At 32.0% G+C, this 24,246-nt stretch overlaps 1 protein-coding gene across 1 annotated transcript; it reads left to right on the top strand.

Moving 5' to 3' along the window:
- Positions 1 to 17,667: 17,667 nt before the first annotated feature.
- Positions 17,668 to 23,922, top strand: LOC111714719 (chromatin modification-related protein eaf-1; the record flags this gene model as incomplete). The annotated part of the gene is made up of 9 exons (XM_023489881.1): positions 17,668 to 17,766; positions 18,102 to 18,273; positions 18,946 to 18,976; positions 19,148 to 19,219; positions 19,362 to 19,952; positions 20,867 to 20,913; positions 21,332 to 21,448; positions 22,532 to 22,597; positions 23,825 to 23,922. Coding segments are annotated over exons 1-9 (1,260 nt in total), but the record flags the coding sequence as incomplete, so codon positions are not given.
- Between the last annotated feature and the right edge of the window lie 324 nt (positions 23,923 to 24,246).

Below are 24,246 nucleotides of genomic sequence, written 5' to 3'. Positions count from 1 at the left end.
TTCTCTAATGGTTATAACAGAATTAGAATATAGTATAAGTATAGCAAATTTTTTGTTTAAACAAACAACTTTGAAATTTGTAAAACTTCTCAACATTTTGTGGAACCTTTTAAAAGTCCTAAAATCTTGGTACTCATACATTTTATAACTTAAAAACACTTGTTTTTTGGTGCTTTAGTGTAAAAGAAATTCCCATAGATTTTAGCGTGAGCGCTTGCAACCTTTGGATTACTGTGGCAACAACAGTTTTTTCTTTTTTCATTGATGGATTGTAAAAATGTTTGAGACAAAATTTTGTATTTTCGGCTGGTCACAAACCTTTCTGAACGAAAGGAATTGAGTCTTTGTCACAAACCCTGATTGTCTAATTCTTATATCGTTTAGCAGGCATGTACATGCACTAGATAGTTAAATATATGCTAATAAGTAGTTCTTAGCGATCGTGAATTGCTATGTAAGAATGAAAACTTCATGTATTATTTTCTAAAGATATATAAATGAATTAAGTCTTTGCAACAAACTTTCAGATCCCTATATCTTTGCAACCCAATGTCGTAGACCTTGGATATTTCAAACTTTGAATTCTGTTAAATCAAAAAATCTAAGTTTGAAATATTAAGAGTCTGCAGTCTGCCAAAATGTAGGGATTTAAAAATTTGAGTTTGTGGCAAAGACTCAATTCCTTTGGGCCCGATCGGTTTTGCTGTTTTGACGTTTATTAGAAACAATTTTAAAACACAGCGTAAAAATAAGCATGGATAAGCCAAACATTTAAAATAGATAGATATTGGTTATGTTGGGTTATTGTAGGAATCAGATCCAATTCAAGTCACATAGATCCAGGCTACTGTACAAAATTGCATCAGTTTTTAAGACAGGGTCTAATTTAAGGTTTTTTTTACCTTATTAATACACTCAAACATTTTTCTAGCCCAAGACATGCACATTTTATAAAGCTTTAGTTTATATGAAGAAATTGGCAAAATTCTCATCCATTTTGAGCAGGAACTGTGCTGTAAAAAGAGCAGAGAGTTCCCTTAATAGTTTAATTTTGATAAACCGGGGTTTCGGAAATTAAATGTTTTCTTTTTATGATTAAAGAAAACACTAGCTTGATATAAAGATGATTTTTTATCACGGGAAGTAAAAACACATTTTAAATTACTTTCGAAAAAGAAAAAAATTTTCATACGGGGATTTATCTTTAGTATGAATAAAAGAAAAGGGGCGTATTTAGCGATTTACTGTGCGAAAACAGTGTGAAAATCAACTTTTGAAAGATTCAGAAATTTTAATATTCCATTTGAGCAAAGTTTTAATCGGCGGGTAAACGTTCAGTTTTGAGGCCAAATCAAAACCTTCAAAACTAACTGCAACGAAGTGAATATACTGTCTGTATCGGAATATTTTCCGTCATATTTTGAACTCTCATTCAAAATTTGTCAGAAATTACGCAAGACTAAACATACAGTGATAACCAGAAAACTCTGGACTAGAAAATCGACTTTTGAACTCAAGATATGACTAAAAATAGTCAAATGAACATGAGGCACCTGGCACCTCAATTGAGCAGTGCAGTGTAAACAAACCCATTTTACCTAAAGGGAGTGTTTGCAAAAAAATGAAAGGGGGTATAGGCTTACGGAGAAAAATAAGCGCTTTTGATTGCAACTAATCTTACTTCTATCTGTTGCGTCTATAATGAGAAAATGTTAATAACGACTCATGCTGAAGAATGTAGCGTCCATACAAATTCAGAAATTTGCAACATTCAACTCGAATCGTAAAAAAATCAATTTAATTCCAAACAAATCATTATGATATTACAAACATAGATTATAAATATGTGTTGTGAATGAGGTTAGACAGAGTAAAGATGAGAAAATAAAGTATCTTTAGGAAAACTGACAAGAAGGGATTTACAGGATATATAAATAATATAGAGAGATGATATACTATTCGCATTCTTAAAATACATTTTTATTTTATTATAGCTGGACTTTTATTATCATCCCATTAAAAACAATCTTTGCCACGATAGTTTCTATTGTTGATTACGAGCTATAGTTGTAAATCAGATTTTTTCTCAAGTGTTCCAAAATAAACATTAATATGATATGGAGTTTCATTAATCCATAGATTAATAACAATACAGATAGAACTCTAGATGTCGTCTTTTCAAAATTAAGGAGTTTTCTTTCACAATAACCCTGAGGCCGAAGCCCAAAGGAGTTACGCGAATGCTCTCTCTTTGTCTTGTCATTCAAAGCAGGCGCGTAATACCTTTGGGTTTATGCCTCAGGGTTATTGTGATCTATTGAGATTGTTTTTCTTACTAAAATATGGATTGGATCAAAATAATTTTTTTTTATCAAAGCCCCTCCCTAAATTTCTGAACAATCCCTTTAATGAATCCCTGATTGGATTGAAAGACAGTAGAGTGATATAGAGAAAGTTACCCTAATAAGATTTATACATTTCTTTTATGTTTTGTAAACAAGGAGAGGAGATACAGTTGAGCATACAAACTATACTATCCAGTCAACAGAAACAAAACTAGTTTCTTTTATCTGCAACATCCAACCAAGAATTCAGTGTGCTTTGCACCCTATCTTTTTGTGAATTTATTTTGAAATTTTATACATATATACTAGACTTCTAGGGCACTTTGCGCCAATCTTCTATTTCAATTTTTAACTGTGGCTTTATCTGTAGCATCTTCCTTTTGTTTGTTTTATCTGAAACGTCCTAACCAAGAATTCAGTGTGCTTTGCATCCTATCTTTTTGTGAATTTATTTTGAAAATTTATATAAAATAAAACTTTTAAACACAACTTTTTGAAATTTTGATCATTCATAAACTTTCCCTGGGGTCACGTCAGGTCCCACAAAAAATGTGGGCCCGATCGGTTTAACCGTTTTGACGTTTATTGGATACAAACAGACAGATAGACGACAAGCAAAGTATGTATATATACTGCTCAGAGCTGGGAACTTTTGTTATTGGCTTAATCTCAATATCCACCATAGGCACTTTTGTATTTCACGCAGAATGTTAATCCAATTTTAAACTGTCTCCACAATTGTAACTAATTACCTGCAGAAGATATGCTTCGCTGCAGTTTAAAATTGGAATCTTAGAAATCGATTTAATTAATCTGTTGATTAAAAAAGATCGATTTAAAGCATTGATCTCAATATCCACAATACAAAAGTTCCCAACTAAGGTAACGCACTGAAAAGTGTATTTTAATTTGTTTCCGTAAAATATTAGCATGTTTTTTATATTTACTTCTGTTATTTTGATTTATTTCCGTAAAATATCAACATGTTTTCATATTTAATTCTGTTATTTTGATTTATTTCCGTAAAATATCAACATGTTTTATTTAATTCTGTTATTTTGATTTGTTTCCGTAAAATATCAACATTTTTCATATTTAATTCTGTTATTTTGATCTATTTCCGTAAAATATAAAAAAATTTTCTTATTTAATTCCGTTGTTTTGATTTGTCATTCGCCTTTTCTTTTTTTATACCTTTTTTTACACGTCTCGTTTTGTTTACTCCGGAGTGGTTACAAAGGCGTAACTGTTTTAGTCTCGAACCCAAAGACTATTTTGTAAAATAGAAAATATGAAATATAAACGACGAAGTAAAACAAATTTTAAAGAAAAAGTTTATTACTTGGTTTTGTTAGTAGTTGAAAAATAAAATGATTTGTCAGTATTTATTTAAATTCTTTTATACCTTTCTTAACCACGTTCTTCTTACATAATCTTTTCTTTAACGAAAAGAAAACATTTTTCTCACTAAATTCCTAAAATGTGAATTTGTGTATATAGTTCTGTTTGTTTTTGTGTCCCAAGAAATATAGAGACCAGGAGCCATATCTCATGCGTCAAATCTGTGTACTGCAGTGGGAGAAGATCAAAACAAAGAATTCAGGGTCAGCGCATCATTTTTGAGAGATGAGGGCCCAGGGGGTGGAATAAAAATATATTGCCATTGTATTTTCCATATTGACCAGAAAGCCAATACTCATGTATTTGCTCTAACTTGATATCAAACTTGCTTTTTGTTGGACTGTAATATCACATCAGAGCTTTAGTCCTTTCCCTTCAACTTCTGTGGGGGGCACTGGGTTTGTTTACATTCCTCCCACAGTATATGCAGTACATAATATGCGTATATCTGAGTTGAGTGTTCCTTTATATAGTTCCTTGGTGTGTTCGATCATAAGTCATGAACTCCTGACCGATTCGTATCAAATTTTGATTATGGAACTCACTCGGTAAACCAACGGGAATGATCTTATAGCTTGGCTTAAAATTAAGTGGGTTGAATTTGATAGAGAAAATTTGGTTTGCAGGCAAAGCTGGGTTTCCAATCTAGTAAAGTAATAATCTCTGTTTGTTTGTTTGTTTGAATGTCCGATCATAACTCATAAACCCATTCACTGATTTGCCTCAAATTTTAATCTGGGAACTCAGTATAAACCACAGGTCGTTCTTGGCTTAGATTTAAAATTCTAAATAAAGGTTGACTTCAACAGAAAAAATGTATTCCAGGCAAAGCTGGGTTCCCAAGCTAGTATAATATATTTTGTGTAAAGAATATATAAACCTATAATATAATATATTTGTTGTATATTATGCAAGTAATTATATTTGTTTTCTACAGTGTTTTCAGCCGAACAATCATTAAGAGAAGATATATGATCATCGGCTAGAGAACATGCAAATATACAAATATATCATTTTATTCAAATATTTTTATTCTTCCATTATTAGATTTAGGATACAGAACACATGAAATAGGATACAGGATATAGGATATATAGGATATATAGGATACAGAGCACATGAAATAGGATACAGGATATAGGATACATAGGGAACAGGATAAAGAGAACAGGGCACATGACATATGATACAGAATGCAGGATACAGGATACATGGTACAGAATAAAGCCCAGGATACAAGTTACAGGATAGAGTACAGGATACAAGTTACAGGATACACTCCACAATACAACTTGTTAACCTTGCATTTATAGATTTAAAGCAAAGAATTAGTATTTTAAATAATTGTGCTGCCCTATTTATGGAAAAGTTGTATGGCAGTAAAAGTTTTTTTTTTGGATTTAATGAATTCGTTGTATTTTCTTTGATTCTATTGAAGATCTAAATTCATAAAACTAAAATAAGATGTTAATCTTGTAATCTAGAAGTTGGTTGTATTCTTCAACAAAGGATTTTATTCTAATAATAGGATTTAATAAAACCAAGAAATCCTGGCTTCTCTAATACAATTGTTTTGCTATGCTTAACTTACCCTTTGCATATTGAAACATAAACACTAAACAGTCATCAGACGATAAGAATTGCAAGAACCCAAGCTGAGGATCCAGGATGAATGGAAAGGATCTAAGATGAATGTAAAGGATCCAAGATGAATGGGAAGGCTCAACGATTAATGGAAAGGATTCTCAATGAATGGAAAGGATTCAAGATGAATGGAGAGGATCAAAGGTGATTGGAAAGGATCCATGAATGAATGGAAAGGATCCAAGCTGAATGGAAAGGATCCAAGATGAATGGAAAGGATCTAAGATGAATAGAAATGATCCAAGATGAATAGAAATGATCCAAGATGAAAGAAAAGAATTCAAGGTAAATGGAAAGTTGCCAAGATGACAAGATGAAGGAAAGGATCCAAGGTGATTGAAAAGGATCCAAGATGAATGGAAAGGATCTAAGGTGAAGGGAAAGGATCCAAGCTGAATGGAAAGGATCCAAGATGTATGGAAAGGATCCAAGGTTAATAGAAATAATCCAAGATGAATGAAAAGAATTCAAGGTAAATGGAAAGTTGCCAAGATGAAGGAAAGGATCCAAAGTGATTGGAAAGGATCCATGAATGAATGGAAAGGATCCAAGCTGAATGGAAAGGATCCAAGATGAAGGAAAGGATCCAAGGTGATTGGAAAGGATTCAAGATGAATGGAAAGGCTCAAAGATGAATGGAAAGGGTTGAATGGAAAGGATCCAAGATGAAGGAAAGGATCCAAGGTGATTGGAAAGGATTCAAGATGAATGGAAAGGCTCAAAGATGAATGGAAAGGGTTCAAGATGATTGGAAAGTATCCATGATGAATGGAGAGGATTCAAGATGAATGGAAAGGATTCAAGATGAATGGAAAGGGTTCAATATGAGTGGAAAGGATCCAGGATGAATGGAAAGGATCCAAGATGAAGGTCCCATGAGACCAATTCCCTTAAAACCGTCTAACTTGAAATATTTCATATATCCAATATTCAAAGATTAAACATATATTTAATCAGCAAAATATCTAGATGTAGATATACGCTCAGGTATAATATGGCTCAGGGAAATTAACCTAAAACATACAAAATCTCAAATTTTCTCAAATATTTTGTAAAATTAAATTATAATTTCCTGAAAGTTTAGTGACAAAAATTGAAACGAAATGTTAACAAATTATATAGGCTGATATAATGCTACATATTGTTGAAAAATAGAGTTTTGAATGCAAAAGGGAAAACCAGATCCTCTATAAAATATCTTTCCAAATACTTTGAATTAATTTTTGAAGATGAAAATATTTAAAAACTATAAATTCCCGCTGCAACCTTTGGAACGTATTATTCTTAGTTTTCGAATTGAAAATGTAGAATCATAGAATGATGATTGATGAATGAATGATGATTCATTTGGTGTACATGTCCCGTTCTGCTGTCTAGAGTCTGTACATGTCCCGTTCTACTGTCTAGAGTCTGTACATGTCCCGTTCTGCTGTCTAGAGTCTGTACATGTCCCGTTCTACTGTCTAGAGTCTGTACATGTCCCGTTCTACTGTCTAGAGTCTGTACATGTCCCGTTCTGTTGTCTAGAGTCTGTACATATCTCGTTCTACTGTCTAGAGTTTGTACATGTCCCGTTCTTCTGTCTAGAGTCTGTTTGCATACTATACAGCTAGCTTGCTCTATTTGCTTAAAATACGACTCGGTACTTGCAATGAAGCAGAGATTAAAATAGTATGCATAATACTGTACAATGTGCGCTAGCTCTTCAGTCCAGAACTTCAGATGGATCGGGAGTTTCAGTGATTGATACATTTTGCATTTTTATTTGAACCTTTTTACAATTGTGAGTGCAGTCACTGCATGTGAACCCATGGAAGAAGTGTAATTTAATGGTTCTTACTTGTAACACAGCTGTTATCGTCAACCAATCAGAAGCGAACAGCAGTATTTACTAGCAAGGAGAAATCATGCATTGTTCTCAAATAAGAGTGTTTGATAAATCGATCTTTATTCGACCAAGTCTTCAAATCATGAAAAGTTCAGATAATATTGAGCCCTCCCTCCTCTCCTGCAAAAATTCCTGTGTACGCCCCTGTTCTGTAAACATGCATTAAAATGTTATGTGCATAAGTTTCTTTATTGCTCATTTTTATTCCCTGGAAATTACTTTGAAGTCTTTATAGAATTCAAGTTCTGTGAAGCAGCAACTTTTATATTTTTATTGAAACTGTATAGGGATACATCACTACATGAATGCATGCTTTAACTTGAAAATAGTTGGTTTTACAGGGGATTTTCTTTTTTTCCGCATTTTCTTTACGTGTTTTTTAACAATTTAAAGGGATTGACTGGCTATGTAAGGTAGTTGAACTGAGTATGCAATGTTGTGGAAAGCTTCTTTATGATTCATTTGAGACATATAACACTTTTTAAAGATCTGTAAATCCTTAGTTTGAGCGCAAATTCGACGTTCAAAACTGCTACTTTGGGGGTGGATACGNACGTCATGTATAGGAACATGTTTAGAAAATAAAAATTAATCTTATCATCGAAAATAAGAAATCTTGTTCAATTATTAGTTTCTATTTTCTCATTATTCACAAAAATTTTCTGCAGATTTTCTAGAATTATTATTGAAAAGACGACATTTGAAGAATTTGAAGAGATCTGCGAATAAATTCAAAGAAAATAAGAAATTCAATAAAATGATGAAAACGAAATAATCGATTTTAGCATTGATTTATTGACAAATTTCTTTTGAGAAATATGTTCCTAACCATCTAATTAATGAATTTTCCAGGTTTTTTAAAAAACAAATTTTATTGATACATGCATTTAATGCAGAATGTTTAACTGCGTTCAATTAGCTGCATAACCCCCCAGGAGGGTTAATATGCAGTTTCGATAGCTGACCAGGCAATTTGCAGTATTAAAATCTCAGCTCTTGTGTTTCTACATTTATTCCAGTTGTGTTTGATTTCCACTAAATAAACTTGAAAGGAATTGAGTCTTTGCCACAAAATCTTGTTTTCTAGTCTCAATATCTGTGCAACACAATGTCGTAGACCTTAGATATGTCAAACTTTGAATGCTGTTAGATCCAATAATATAAGTTTGAGATATCAAAGGTTGCATCATCAGGTTCCAAAGATAAAGAAATTAAAAAAATTGAATTTGTAGCAAAGACTTAAATCCTTTGTCATCTCTGCAGGTTTATTGCTGACATTGTTGTAATACGAACTTCACTTTATCAGCATTGGGTTACATTTATCTGCAGTAATTTAGAAGGAAAATTAAAAGACCTCCTAGCCCTAATTGCATTCATATAGGTTGAAAGTGATTTAGATGTACCCCCTAGGAAAGGAACACCTATATATATATCTGCTCGTGAAGTAGAATAAGGTTGGATTTTAGGAGGTAGAATTTTTTTTTTAAGAAGAAAACCCGCTAAGGCATGCTGTATCATTGCTTTAAAACACGGGTAGTGTGTCTTTAAATCAGCTGCAGAACAGGGCCCTTCCAGAAATGGCTCCGATCGCTAAGTTGAGTGGGTGCAAATTAGCATTAGACATATTGGCTCTTTCTTAGATTTCCTTCTTTTTATTTTTCTTCTTTATTTTTGTAGATTCCTATTTCTTGACCTAGTACCCTGGCCGTAGATATTGTATTAATAAGATAAGAGGGTTAACTAATCCAACATGGGGTTCATGGCCGCTTGGCCTTCCCTCCCTCCAATGTGTAAGGCCCTTCACAGATCCAACATATACAAAGTGCAGAGAGCAGTCTAGAAGGTCTGATCAGCATGCCGACCTATAGGCATAACCAAAGAGAATAGAATATATATTAGAGGGGAATTTACTAGAAAAAAGTGTAAAACGGCCATTTTGTTATACTGTTTCCATACTGCAGGTGTACTTCACACATTTTGGGCCCTGGAATATTATTTCATAGANTTTATAAAGTTTATTTAACAGCTTTAAAAAATTCGAAATTGAAATGGATAGTCTAGGGAACATACTGTATTAATGTACTCTACTGCATGTAATTTGTGAACATTTACATGATTTGTACACTTTGAACTCCCTTTTAGGCTGAAAGGAACTGAAAAAATTCATACCGAGAGATTCACTAAATTCCCCTCTAATATATATTCTATTCTCTATGAGCATAACTGATTCTCTTTATACATATATGTACTTTGCTTTTCTGTTTGTTTGTTTTTGAGACCCTCACATGACCCCAAGGATGGTTTATTGATGGGTGGAATTAAAAAATTTGCCCCAACAAAATCTCGATGTTTCAAAATCCACGAAAAAATCGATAAATCCTCGAAATTGTTTTGATATCGTTTAATTTAAGAAGAGAAAATGTCACAGATAAAGTTAAAATCAAAGATGGGCGACATAAAACCTAGTTTAATATAAAATAGTATAGAGGACGTGAGTCAGACTCTAAATAACAACGCATAAATAACTTCCAGTATATATATTTCTTATAACTTATTACTAGAGGGTTCAGAACTTGATATAGTCTAAATCTGAATTGAAATCTATATCGATCGGTACCAGATCAGATACCAATCTTACTTTTATTTTCAATTTGACATTCTCATACCAATTGAATTGATTTGAGTTTTTTAAACACAGGATTTTCCCGGTCCAAATTAACAAGATTTCTATCTTTTGCATTATGACATAAACATCACGCAAAAATGAGACTGACGATCGATATAAAAAGAATTGTGTATTTGTCTCAAACTCAAATAGTATTATTCCTATTTTGCTACCTGATGGTGGAACGTGGTAGTCTTTGATCAAACTTAAATTATTTGATTTAACAGAAATATCTAAGGTCTAAACGATATTGAGTTACAAAGACAAAGGGATTAGAAAATCAGAGTTTGTGGCAAAGACTCAATTCCTATAATTCTGATTTATCCTTCCACCGTTTTCATATTTCGTGGAAACTCTTTTTTAAAATGTATTTTTATCTTTATCAAGACAATTATCTATAATTGTTTTTTTAATTGTATCCACAAAAATTATTGTAATTTGTATTATTGCTATGTTTGTATTTACAAAGAAGAAAGAAAAAATACGATTCTTTGTTCTAATTTATTTGATCATGATAATTCATTCGGGTATTAATTTATTTTGTAATTGAGATAAAACCATGCGAACATTATGGGGGACTTAATATATCAGTTTCCCGGTTTTTCTTCTTGTTTTTTTCGAGGATTTATATATTTTATCCTCTCTCTCCTTCTCTCTCTCTCTTAGGACCGGGTTCTGTAAGTTCTCAGTAGTTCCTCTCAACACTTAGACAGGACCTCATGTAGCCCAGCTTCAGGTTTAATCTCCCCCTTGTGCGCTTCTTGTCCTTCAAATGTGGATTAGTAAGTTTCCGATAAACCCTTGTTACTAGCTTGGGAACCCAGCGTTGTCTAGAAACTTTAAGTTTAAGTTAAAACATTCCCGTGGTTCTACCGAGTTTCCAAATCAAAATCTATGCAAATCGGTCGAGGGGTTCATGAGTTTTAATCGGACGAACGTGCGAACAAACAAACAAACGGAGATTAACACTTTTTATATTAATATGATACAAAGAATTAAAAAACAAGTTCAAGAATTCAACAACCTTTGTTTTCTAAAAGGGAAAATCTAACGAAACTTAATTTTAGTGTCCTAAAGCTTATTTCTAAGTCCCTCGTCAAATAAAACAGAATATTTTATTATCATTAAGTAAACTAAACAAAAAGCTGTATAATGTTTTATGGAGTTTAAAAGAATAATTTTCATACTTTAGTACCAATTTTTAAAGCAAAAGACATCTCATGTTAAAAAAAATCGATTTAAAAATTTACGAAAAATGTTAGAAATTATTTATATCAATCTTTTTTAAAAACGAGTTCATTCAAAGACAAGAACATGCAAAATTGCAATGTGAAAACAATTTAACCCAATTGAAAGTTTTGGACCTTTAGTAATTTAAAGCATTTTTTTGTGAACACTTTTTAATTGCATAGGGTAGGGGAGCGTTAAAAAGGCCGTGTTTAAAAAAATTTAAAATAGCCCATAACTTTTTAAAGTGATTAGCTACAGATCTTAAAACTACATTTTAAAAAGTCTTTGAAAAATGGATGTAGAAACATGTATCACATCATTATATTTGTCTAAAACAAAAATATTTATCTTTTACATTTTTCAGACCTTTTTTAACATTTTTTTTAACCTCTCTCGCACCCAAACTGTTAAGAACAGTGGNTCACCGTGAAATTTTTATACTTTTAATAATGAATAGAAATTTTTTAACATTTGTTTACCCTTTTTTTTGCATTTTTGGGTCCCCAGCACCCAAACTGTTAAAGTTATTGGTCCAATACTTATTCTCAAAGATATTTTTCTAGGGAAGGGGGGGGGTCGTGGGACACCCCCCAGGCTGTACATAGATTCAGACCCCCAGCCTTTATAGGGTTAAATGGTTTTATCGTGAATCAGGCATTCCACTCTATGTTGATGAAGGGTAACTTGAAACTATGCTTACAGTGTCTTTAAATTTAGATTTTGTTTTCAGGATGACAGTCTGGAGATGATACTAAACCAGTTTATAGAAACAAACACAGCAAACCAATAATAACTGCCAATGTTCAGCCCCCCCCCCCCATCCCATTCCTTGAATAAGGCGTTAGAAGCGAGGAATGGAGATATAGCATGTTACCAGTAAAATTCCTACATTTCTGCTTAAACAATCTTGTAATGAACAAAACCTTTTTTATATGGACTGTGGCCGAATTTAAAGAATTTGAGCCAGTCCTAAATTTAAGCCGGGGCTCAAATATGGCTGGTTCCACTTAAAATTGTATCAGATTTTTCAAAATAAGCCGGCGCTCAATTGAAACTATTTTTTTGGTGGATTTGAGACTCGGCTCAAATTAATTTTATTTGGACTCAGTATTAGCGTAATTTTTATGTGACATTTTACGAATAGGACCAGGCAAATCCTGATTCTCAACTATATGAATTATTATATGAATTATTTAAAAACAACAATATTCCACATTATTGATGAGAAAATTTGTTTTAAGGGTACCCTTATGAATTGGGTATTGCAATCTGTGCGTAGAGGAATCCTAGAAATTAAGTTTACAGTCTTATAAAAAATGGAATAAATGCTTAGAATACTTTCCTAAAACCTCGTGAGCTAACAGGATAAATTCAAAATTTTATTTTTTTTACAATATAAATAAACAATATGTCTGACAATGAAATAAGCCAATGCACAAAACTACAATGAAATTTATTTTTAAAATGAATAGAGAAGGTAGACCACGTTTTGACAATTTATGACAAAAAGCTCTTTCTGCCACAGTGATCCACAAGTTGCAAGCCCAGCAAAAATCGAGTAAAACTCGACTTTTGCCTTCCAGAAGTGGAGTTTTAATCGAGTTTAAAAGTGGATTCTTCACTTGCAATGGTTGTGCCATATCTGGATGAAAACTCAAGCAAAAATCGATTAGGATCATGCCAATCATTTCTCATAAACACTAAAGCTAAAAATGGGTGTGTTAAGGTTCTCAAATGTAAATGTAAAATCGTAAAAGAAAAATTATGACTGAAATAAAGTCTGACCGGATTTTGAATTATAAAGAATTATGTAGTGTATTTTATTGTAATATATAAAGTCATTTGTTAAAGTTCTGGTATAATTGTTATTTATTATTAAACAAAACAGCAAAATAATGCCAACATTTTTTGCGAAATATATTGATAAGAAAATACTATACTTCTATATGTGCAGTGATAGAGTGGGGTTAAGATGTGTTTATACTGTTTACAAACTATTTAAAGTTTCAATTCTTTGTTCTTTAAAGTTTAATTAAATTAAATTAAACATATTATAAGTTTTAAAACTATAACTGGGGGTTTCTCCATTTATTTTATGAAACACTAGCTTGGGAACCAAGTGCTGCCAAGGTTACTAATTATAGTTACTCCCGGCGTTTACCCGCACATGAACGATTTTATAGGGAAACTAAATTTTCGCTGTTAAAGTCGACCCACTCATCTTAGAATCTTGAAACCATCGTGGGCCTTTCGAGTTTCCAAGTAAAAATCTGAGACAAATCGGTCCCGGGGTTCCTAAGTTTTGATCGGAGTGAAATGGGTCTAATTAAAATTGCACAATTGTTGTGTCTCATGTTAATTGGAATATTTAAAAACATTTTAACTTTAAAGTCGTCTTCCGATTCTGGTTCTCATGTAAATATTTGTTAAAACAATTGCAAATTAAAATATTTCTAAATCAATATTCCGAAGCATTTGTTGCTTATATATTACAGCTAGAGAAAAACAGTTTTGAAAAACAACTTTTTACAGTTTTTTTTTAAGGGGACAGTTAAAGAAAACGAAAGAAACAACAGTTTAAAAACAACAGTTTTCAAGAAAATAACTTCCAGTTTTAAAAAAAGCATGAAACCGTGATATGAATTTACAAAAATTAACAATTAACCAGACATTTTTTTTTAGAAAACGACGATATTTTTCATTTTGAATTATGGTTTTGTGGTATTGTTTTTGTGATTGCCCTAAATCATGGCTTCAGTAAACTATGTCAATAAAATGCAGAAAAAGCCGATATCAGAATTATTGGAATTGATTGATTAATTGATTTTCCCAGTAAAAAGATATCTTGGCTTAAAAGAACATATATTTCTTATTCACAGCTTTTTCACTCAAACAGGGTCACGTGTTCATCAACAAAGAAATCTAGTTTTTGTTTACTACAGTCTTTTTTTAACGTTACCAAATCAATGTTAATTTCATAATAATAATTTTTGTCACAAACTCTACTTTTCGAATCTCTATATCTTTGCTAACCAATGTCGTTGACCTTTGATATTTCAAACTATGAATTCTGTTAGACCAAATAATCTAAGTTTGAAATATCAAAGATTTACGACATCAGATTGTAAAGATGTAGGGATTAGACAATCTGAGTTTGTGACAAAAACTCAGTTCCTTCAGTTTTCTCCACCAACTCAAATGTTCTAATTCTTAAATCTTTTCAAACCTAAGAAATATCTAAGGTCTACGTAGGGTTGGGCAAAGTTCCGTTAACGGAACGGAGGTTTTCGAAAATTAACGGGAGAGCCCGTTAACGAACAGCAAAAGCCATTAATATCTTCAAGACATTGATTAGCCTTTTTTTTTAATGGAAAGTAAAATTCTAATTAGCAAAGCTAAAAAGTGAAAGTTAGGAAGGTATAGATCTAATATTTTTTCAGATAATGCGGGACAGAAAGCTGAACTAGAAATTATTACAATGGTGGTTTCAGTCTCTGCTTGTTTATCACATTGATTACAGATTATATAAATTGTATTCTTGTAAATTCTATAATTTGATATCTCATAGATTACTTATTTTTAGATTGTATTTTTGTTAATTGTAAAAAGGGGTTATCCCATAGATTACAGATTTTTTAGATTGTATTTTTGTTAATTGTAAAAAGGGGTTATCTCATAGATTACATATTTTTTAGATTGTATTTTTGTTTATTGTAAAAAGGGGTTATCTCATAGATTACATATTGTTTAGATTGTATCTTTGTTTATTGTAAAAAGGGGTTATCTCATAGATTACATATTTTTAGATTGTGTCTTTGTTAATTGTAAAAAGGGGTTATCCCATAGATTACAGATACATGATTGTATTCGTATATATTGTATAGTTTGATTATCTCATAGATTCCAGAATATACAGATTGTTTTCATATTGTATATAAATTGTTAATCAGCTCATAGATTAAATACTAAACAGATTGAATTCTTGTTTTTTTTTGGAGAAGTTCTTTATCTCATAGATTACATACTAAACAGATTGAATTCTTGTTTTTTTTTGGAGAAGTTCTTTATCTCATAGATTAAATACTAAACAGATTGTATTCTTGTTTTTTTTAAGAAGTCCTTTATCTCATATATTTCATAATAAGATACTAAAGATATACACGTTTAAAGGTTTACCTTCAATAGAATAAGTGTCTATAGAGAGGGACCGTCCCTTTCCGCTCGAATTCTGAACGAAAAATCGGCTTTTTCTCCGGCCACAGTTGTCTTTGAAAAGAAAGACTAATAATACCAATCAACAGCGAATACGCTGTTTAGTTTACCCTGAAATTACCCAAATAAGTGAACGGTCCCTTTAAAGGTTATCACTTTTAATATTCTATTTTTATAACGACAAATTTTATCCCACCCTGTATGATTACCCGTGACCTAGATATTACAGTGATAAATATACATTCATGAGTTTACTTTGTGAGTAATCAGAATTCAGAACACAGTGTAATCAAGTTGGGTTTAGTTCTAGCTCCAGTAGTGCGATACAAGTATTTATATAAATATATATATTACAAGGCTGTCAGGGCGCTTCGTGTCCATCTTCTATTTCAACTTTTAATTATTACTTTAACTGTAAACACCCTAGAGCAATTACAAAAAAGTTCGCATATTTAATCATATTTTTTTCAAGAATTTTCAAAGTTTTATAAAAGTTGGCATTTTTAGAGACAAAATTTTGAAATTTTGATCACTCATGAATCTTCCCTTGAATCATGTGAGGTCCCTTAAAAAATTTGGGCCCGAGCTGTTTGGCTATTTTAACGTTTATCGGTTACACACAAACAGACAGCCAAGCAAGTCTATATTTTCGAACATATATATATAGTTATATATGATATGTATATATGTAGAAGAGGGAGAAAATCTACAGAATTGATTAAAAAACTGTTTAAAAGTTTCCCATTAAACATGCGGGTGCCCCCCCCCCCCCCGAGGCTTTTTAGGGTTAAATTTGTTTGTGGATATTATTTTGGGATTTGGTCTAATTTTACAATTTTAGACAAATGAATAAATCATAAAAATGAAATTAATTTTGATCAGGGGCTTTGGAATTCTCAGGAAATCATCTTAATAAAAATATTTAATTAGAACATTTTTATCAAAAAACCTTTTGACTAAACTTTTCTAAAATTTTCTCGAAATAGCGTGATTCAAAATGCTTTGCAAATAGACCATACTGGCTAGGGTCAAAGTTCAGGAATAATTTTTCTTTTAAAACATTAATTTCAGACATTTTTACTTAAACGGTAGTCTTGCTCTGACTGTTATTGTTCTTCAAATATATGATTATGTACTAAAGTGTAAATTATTCCAACTGTAAGACGACCTTCTCTGTCATTTCTATAACTCAGAACCTTTCAAGATATAAAAATTGGATGATGTTAACTCTGTTCTGAGCCTCTGCTATGCAGACACGAGCCTTCCAGATTTGCTAGGCAGACCGAGCCTCCACTATGCAGACCGAGCCTCCACTATACAGACCAAGCCTCCGCTATGCAGTGAACGAGCCTCCTTCATACAGAACAGATTATTTTTAAATCTTGGTTTTTTATGTATAATGAAAAATGTTACCAATTTTTTACACGAAAAGAAAAATATTTAGAGAAAAAAAATTGCATTAAATTTCATTTAATCTTTTATAATCTTTGATTTAAGCAATACCATTTTTTGTAGTTCAAATTAAATCTAGAAAATTTGTATAATTTGTATAAGTTTTAGTATAAACCTTATAAACCACTTATTGAGTCCATTTATGTTTTTAATCAAGATAATCTATAAATAAATCTAATCTTTAGTAAAATTCTTAGGCCACTACGTCAAAAAAATAGTTAACATTTTTTATTACACATAAAAACCAAGATTTAAAAAAAGCTATNAGGCTTGGTCTGCATAGTGGAGGCTCGGTCTGCATAGTGGAGGCTCGGTCTGCCTATAAAATCTGGGAGGCTCACGTGTCAATATAGCAGAGGCTCATGGCGTCCGTGGGTTCCCTCCCTTGTTCTGATTGGGCTATCTTTGTCTGATATAGATTGGGTGGGGAGGGATATGATTTATTTGCTTTAAAAATTGAGATATTGGAGTTTGATACAAGTCCCTAGTTCAACTGTTAAAGGCCTGCTTATTAAAATTTAAAAAATACCACTTACTTCAATGGTTAGGGTGCAAGGGAAAATTTTAAAACATTTAAAAAAAGACATCAGAAAAATGTTGAAAAAAAGTTACTTTTACCTTTGACCAATATTAACAGGCTAAAACCCTTCTACAGACATTCTTTACAAATAAAAAAATAATTGAACCAATTAATTTGAACATCAATTAAAAGTTCAAAGAAACAGTACGGGCAAGTTTTATGAAACCAGCTAAATTCTTGAAAACTGTTCTTGAGATTAATATTTCGCATTTTTACTAAATTTTAAGAAAAAATAAAACATTTAAAAAGATGATATTATTTTACAAGTGCATTGCTTGTAAACATGTGTACTGCTGAAGGTGAAGTTACAACACTGCAAAAAATGATCAGTATGGCAAAACAAAAACAGGTCAGAATTTAGCTTAGTTTTCTTTTGCAATGAAAATCGTAATGGATTCCGATTAAGAAAAGAAAACTCCAGAACCTTCAACAAAAATGAATAATCAATCTGGATTATTATTTAGAGGCGGTTTTAATTTCAAAACTTGTCAAAATTCAGTCTTTTTACTACAGAACCAGAAAACTGAGAAATAGGAAAACGACACTAAAGCAATATCTAATGTGTATTTGATATTGTTTAAAAGTAAATAGTTTTAACGTGACCTAATCACTAAGTGAAGTATGGTTCGAACAACATGCTGTGTACAATTGCTGTTTCTCATGTTCATTGTACCGTTTTATTAGGGTGAAGAATCTTCAAGTTTTGTTGAAAAAATTCTCCAATTGGAAAGAGAAGGGAAGAATCAAAATGTCGACGCCAGAGATAAATCCGCGAATGCAATCTTTGCAGCAAAAGATGCTCAAAATTCTGGTGACAAAAAAGTGGAAACTTTGCAAAAAATACTTCAGCAGCAAGGTTAATAATAATATGTAAAACAAAACTGATCTACCAGCTGTATCGCTGAATTGAACCTACACTTGTTTTTTGTAAATTCCAATTACAGCTGTTTTTGTGAATTGAGTCTTTACATTTATGTTTGTAACTTGCACAGTGCACATGCATGTAAATTCAACATTTAGCTATTTTGTAATTACACTGACAGCTGTTTTTGTGAATTAAACCTAGCTGAAACCGCTGTTTTTTGTCTATTGAACTTACAGCTGTTTTTTGTAATTTGTTTTAACTGAATTGCTTTTGTTAACTGTTCTTACAGAATTGTTTTCTAATTTTTTTTCCAGAATTTATTTTGTAATCTTTTCTTTCAAAATGCTTTTGGTACATTAATCTTGCTAAGTTGTTTTAGTAAATTTTTCTTGCAGAATGGTTTGTAAATTGTTTTTGCATAATTTTTTTAAATTTTTTTTTGCAGATTTGATTTTGTAAACTTTTCTTTCAAAATGGTTTTTGTAAATTGTTTTTGTGAGTTTGTTTTTGTTAACTGTTATTGCAGAATTGTTTTTGAAAATTCTTTTTAAAGAATTGGTTTTGTAAATTGTTCTTGCAGAATGGTTTTTGATTGAACTTACAGCTGTTTACATGCAATAATAGAGTTTAAAGAAATTAATCATTTACGAATATTTTTGCCAGGGAGCTATGGGCGTGCTCAAAAACCAATCAGGTATCAAGATCTTTCTTGTAAACGTACAATTTGATTACATAATTTTCGGATACTCTGTTTTTTAACAAATAATGACAATATCGATGATAGTAATGAATATAATAATAGTAACGATTTATAATCACAAAAAAAATCAATGATAATAATTATAATAATAATAATTATACCCAGGTTTCCTGATGAGTCGTCTGCTAAAGAGTTGTTTATCAGATCAGATGCTTCAGAGGGCTCTATACCACTCAGGGAAGATCAAAGCAAAAATAAATTTTCGAAATTATAAGACGGACATAAAATAAGGGTTTAAAACGTATTTCTTAAAACCTAACTAAAGAAATAATATCTGTAGAAATGGATTTTTGCTTTGATATTTGCTGATGTATGACAGTTTGAACCCTGAGTCGGAATCAAGAATATCAAACCTGCATTATCATATTCTCTCTAGCGATCAGGAACCATTGATCACTGGACCCGGATCATTACAAGGACACAACCTTGGACACGGACAGTTCCAGGGACCCAACCTTGGACAAGGACAGTTCCAGGGACCCAACCTTGGACAAGGACAGTTCCAGGGACCCAACCTTGGACAAGGACAGTTCCAGGGACCAAATCCTGGACAAGGACAGTTCCAGGGACCTAATCAAGGACCTGGACAGTTCCAGGGACTTGACCAGGCACCAGGACTATTCCAGGGACCAAATTCTGGACCTCACCAGGGACTTAACGGAAATAGTCAAAATCAGGGATTTATCCCTAATCCCTCTTTTGGACTGGATCCAACTCTGGGACTCAACTCTGAAATTGGATTAAATCCGAACCAAGGTTTTAACTATGAAAACGGATTAAATCCAAATCAAGGATTTAACTTTGGGAATAGGGTTGAGCCTAATCCTGTGTATGATACTGAATTCTTCAGCTATGATGAATTGAATGTAGAGAGTGGATCAAAACCCATTAGACAGGTTATTATAAACTTGCAGATATTATTCATTTAAAGGGATTGTAAGCAAAACTCACGGGACCTTCCGACCATACAAAATGTTGATGCCCAATCTAAAACTTCAACCTTTAAAAGCTTTGTCTGATTAAGTATGAATAAGAAATTCATGTTGTTTTGATTAAATTGTTTAATTTTATGTGTGGTTTCTCTACAAATAAACACTGCCAGTCAGATTAACGTTTCAAGGGTACAGACCCCGGACTAACTAGAGAGAGAACATTCGGTTTCTTTTATTTGAAATCAAACGTATTTTGGTCTATAATTCAACAACCTTTAATATGACCACATCTATCAAAAGAAAAAAAATGTAACCTAATAACTAAAAAATATTAAGGGTATATTTGCCAAAATATAGTGAAATACAAAGAAAAATTCTGTGACCCCGGGATCAAGAATCATTCACTGGATATCTTGTTGTGTTTAGAAGATATGGGCATCTTGTCGTGTTTAGAGATGGGCATCTTGTTGTGTTTAGAGATGGGCATCTTGTTGTGTTAAGAGATGGACATCTTGTTGTGTTGTGTTTAGAGATGGGCATCTTGTTGTGTTTAGAGATGGTCAACGCGCCCATTTCTAGTTGCGTTGGCCGGTCGTGCTAACATTGATAGCTAAAATTGAGAGAACAAGCTTGTATCTCTTATAAAAGTAAAAATCAATATATAGCGTTGTAAATTGGCCAAAATGATTTGATCAATGAAAATTTATTTGAAATTTAAAGTAAAGTGTCACAACGGTAATTGTTTTCATACTATTAAAGTTTGGAGTCCAAATTGCGCTAAATAAAAAAATGCTATTTTATATCTATATTGTGACAGAAAATTTCAGATAATGAATCTCAATGGCTGCAGTTATGAATGCATAAAATTAAATTCTAATTTAATGATTTTTAGATTAATTGTTTCACCGGGAGAAGATTATACAATTCAGTTTGAACTAGGTAATTTCATCTAGAGTAAACACATTAAAGAATATCAAAGACGACCTTGGATATGTTTGGTTCAATATCTCAAACTTTCCTTTAAAAGTAAACATTTTTTGCATTTTTTTAAACATTTAAAAAAAATCAAGGTTTCTCTCTCTTGTAAAAATCCAAAAATTTTTAATTATTAGTTTAAAAGTTTGATTTATTTTGCATACAGTGGTAGGTAGGCGATTATATCAATACAATAAAGGCGACTTTTTATTTAAGTAAGTTTGGGAGAAGTTTGTTATTGACATTTTTGCTTGACTTCTATGCTTATGTGTATCCATGATGTTTAACAGCTTGAAATAAAAAAATTGAAATCAAAAGTCGTCTTTTCGTATTGATATATGCGTCGACGACTGTATTTATTTGCTCTAATTATTTGATGCAGAGGTTCGAGGGGTCGGAGGAGAATATCGACTAGGTGTAGTAGATCGAGGACTAGGTGTTGTAGATCAGGTTCAACCTACTCTGGGTAGGTCTGGGAGTACTTCAAACAAAACCAGAGGTACTTTAAGTTAAACTAGGAGTGGTTATGACGTAGATATGGGCTTATGGGCAAACCTTAGAAAACGAAACAATTTCTATATAACTACAGAAAATCTACTAAAATTGGACTCCTTCCTCCTCACAATTTCATTTAAGTATGGTATGAAAATAAACGACACTTTTCCAAACTTTAAATATCAATCTTATTTCAAATTTAAAAAAGAATTTAATTGAATTTGCAAAGAAAAGACTAAAAAGATTGAAAATAGTAAAAGGTATGATCAAACATTTTTGAGTCGAACCTATATCTTTTTTCACAACCCTTAAAGCCTATTTTATTTTTTCAACATAAAAATTAAATCTATAATTTCCATTTCTAAAAGTTGTTAGTTCATCGTCGGAAAAAAACTTAAGGTTACCTTTCCTTTCATTTGCCCTTTTTTTTAATCGGGGGGAAAAATTCCCACAACCTCTATTTTTGGATTTTTTAAAACATTTTCTCCTGAAACACTTAATTTTTAATGTTTTTGTTATTTATCATAAATAAATAATTACTTATTAACTTACTTACTAGTTTTCACTTTTTACATACAAAAGGCTTAAAAATCTGAGTTGTTTATCATATTTTAAAAACCAAAATGAAAAATTAAAACGATATATTAAAGGGACTGTAGGCGTATTTTCAAGTGACCCTCATATATGCACAAAAGGCAATGCCCGATTTACAATGGTACCCTTGAAACTTTTATCTGATCAATAAAGTGTAAGATGTTGTCGGTTGTCTAGTATTAAAATAATTTCTTTCTAATAATTCCTTTATGTTTTCCTAAAGTAGAAAGTAGAGCATTGCCATCTCAATGCACAGAGGGTCACTTAACCCTATAAAGGGGGTCAGGGGGGGCGTTTGGCGCCCTCTTGACCCATTTGATAGGGTTAAAATTACGCGTACAGTCACTTTAAACATTTTGCTCAAAGGCATAAAGAAAGAGTGTAAAGAATACAATTATTACAGAAATATGACATGCTTGTGCTTCCTCTGAAAAGTGAAAAATATAAAAACTTTAAACTTTAGAAACGAATAAGACAATATATCCATCTTTAGCTGTGAGTGGTGACACTACAGCAGAGAACAAGGAGAATGGTTTCGAAGAGCCCACTTGGATTAGAGGTAATTATAAATCTTTATTAAAGGGACCGTTCACTTGGATTAGAGGCAATTATAAATCTTTATTAAAGGGACCGTTCACTTGGATTAGAAGTAATTATAGATCTTGATTAAAGGGACTGTTCATTTTGATTAGAGGTAATTATAGATCTTTATTAAAGGGACCATTATTGTGACTCCAAATAAAGTTATATTTCAATCTGAGCAGCAATAAATTAGGTTTATTTGTTTAAAAAATAAAAATTTATATTATTTTCCTTTTCATGTCTGCAAGTCACAGAGACATTACAGTTCAAAATTATTATCAACTAGCTGAAGGGCCCGGCGTTGCCTGTGGAAAAAAATGAAGAAAAAAATATTTTGAAACAAAAATTTCGATTTTTTTAGCCTTTGACAATCCCGGCCACCAATGAGTGTCTAAAATTTAGCCCAATCGGTCCAGCCGTTTGGCCGGCTGTACGCAACATATATATATATATAAACGATTGTCTTGTTTTATTATACAGATTTTAAAATAGGAATACCTGTATATTTATCCCTATCACAGTTATCTGGTCTAATGAAGCTTGTACCCTGTAATTTAAAAAAGGGTCCTCTTGGAATTCAGTCGACATTTCCAATCCTATGATAAACTTTACACTAGTTAACAATTAGATTTCTCGTATATAATCAATTATGTATCTACAGTGATACGGCCATACAATTGAGCAGGAATTTTAGAGCGTACCGTTGAATGAACCTTCCGAGTTTCCTTTAGAGGGTTTATTATAATATTTGATATTTTCCACAGCATGGTCTATTGTGTACAAGTACTGTACACGACCAATCAGGAGACATCTGCATATTCAGGGATCCCATGAATAGGAAATGCAAAATCTATAAAATAGACAATATTCATAAACGTTATGTTTTATGTTTAAAATTGGAGTATTTCTTTAAAAGTTGTAAAACTTAACCCTTGAATGCAACAAATGGCCGTTAGATGTCAGTCAAAAAACATTACATGGAACCGTAGTATGGCGTGCCGGGACACTATAGGCCTGCTCAGCCTATCCAGGTTGAGTGTATGAGCAGTCTGTCTAGTCTGTGGTTTACCCATTTGCGTAGAATTTAATTTAAGAAATAAGAAAAACAAAGAGAATGTAAAGAAACCACATGAAATAATATTTCTTAAGAACAATATTGGTAGACTTGATTTGGACATTTAAAATAGTTCTAAACATTGTTTAGGTCGGATGATCTTTCCTGGAGAAACATCTTTCCTGGAAAAGGTTGAACCGAATATTGTTGAGCTGAAACCCCGTGAAAAAAAGACATTCGCCATCTTTGTAAGCTTTTTTATTTAGAAAACAAAGCTCATAAATATTTACTATTTAGCTAATTTGTTAGACCAAATGGGTTAAAATTTGTTGAGGGAACCCACCACGCTTGTATAATGTCGATTCAATTAGAACCTGATCCAATCAGGGTTTAGCCATGTCTATTCTGAACCAATTTATATTCAAAACAAATGCGCTTACATTACACTATATGAAATAATAACCCCGGTCAGAATTTAAAGAATTTGAGTCGCGGCTCGAATATGGTTGGTTCCTCTTAAAATTCAATGTTTCAAGATTTAAGCTCGAAACCGGTTTTTGGCGGATTTGAGA

The sequence above is a fragment of the Eurytemora carolleeae genome, unplaced genomic scaffold, assembly GCF_000591075.1.
Source record: "Eurytemora carolleeae unplaced genomic scaffold, Eaff_2.0 scaffold1620, whole genome shotgun sequence".
In the NCBI taxonomy this organism is placed as follows: domain Eukaryota; kingdom Metazoa; phylum Arthropoda; class Copepoda; order Calanoida; family Temoridae; genus Eurytemora; species Eurytemora carolleeae.
Note: the sequence above shows the minus strand (reverse complement) of the source record. Positions and strands in the feature narration are given on the sequence as shown.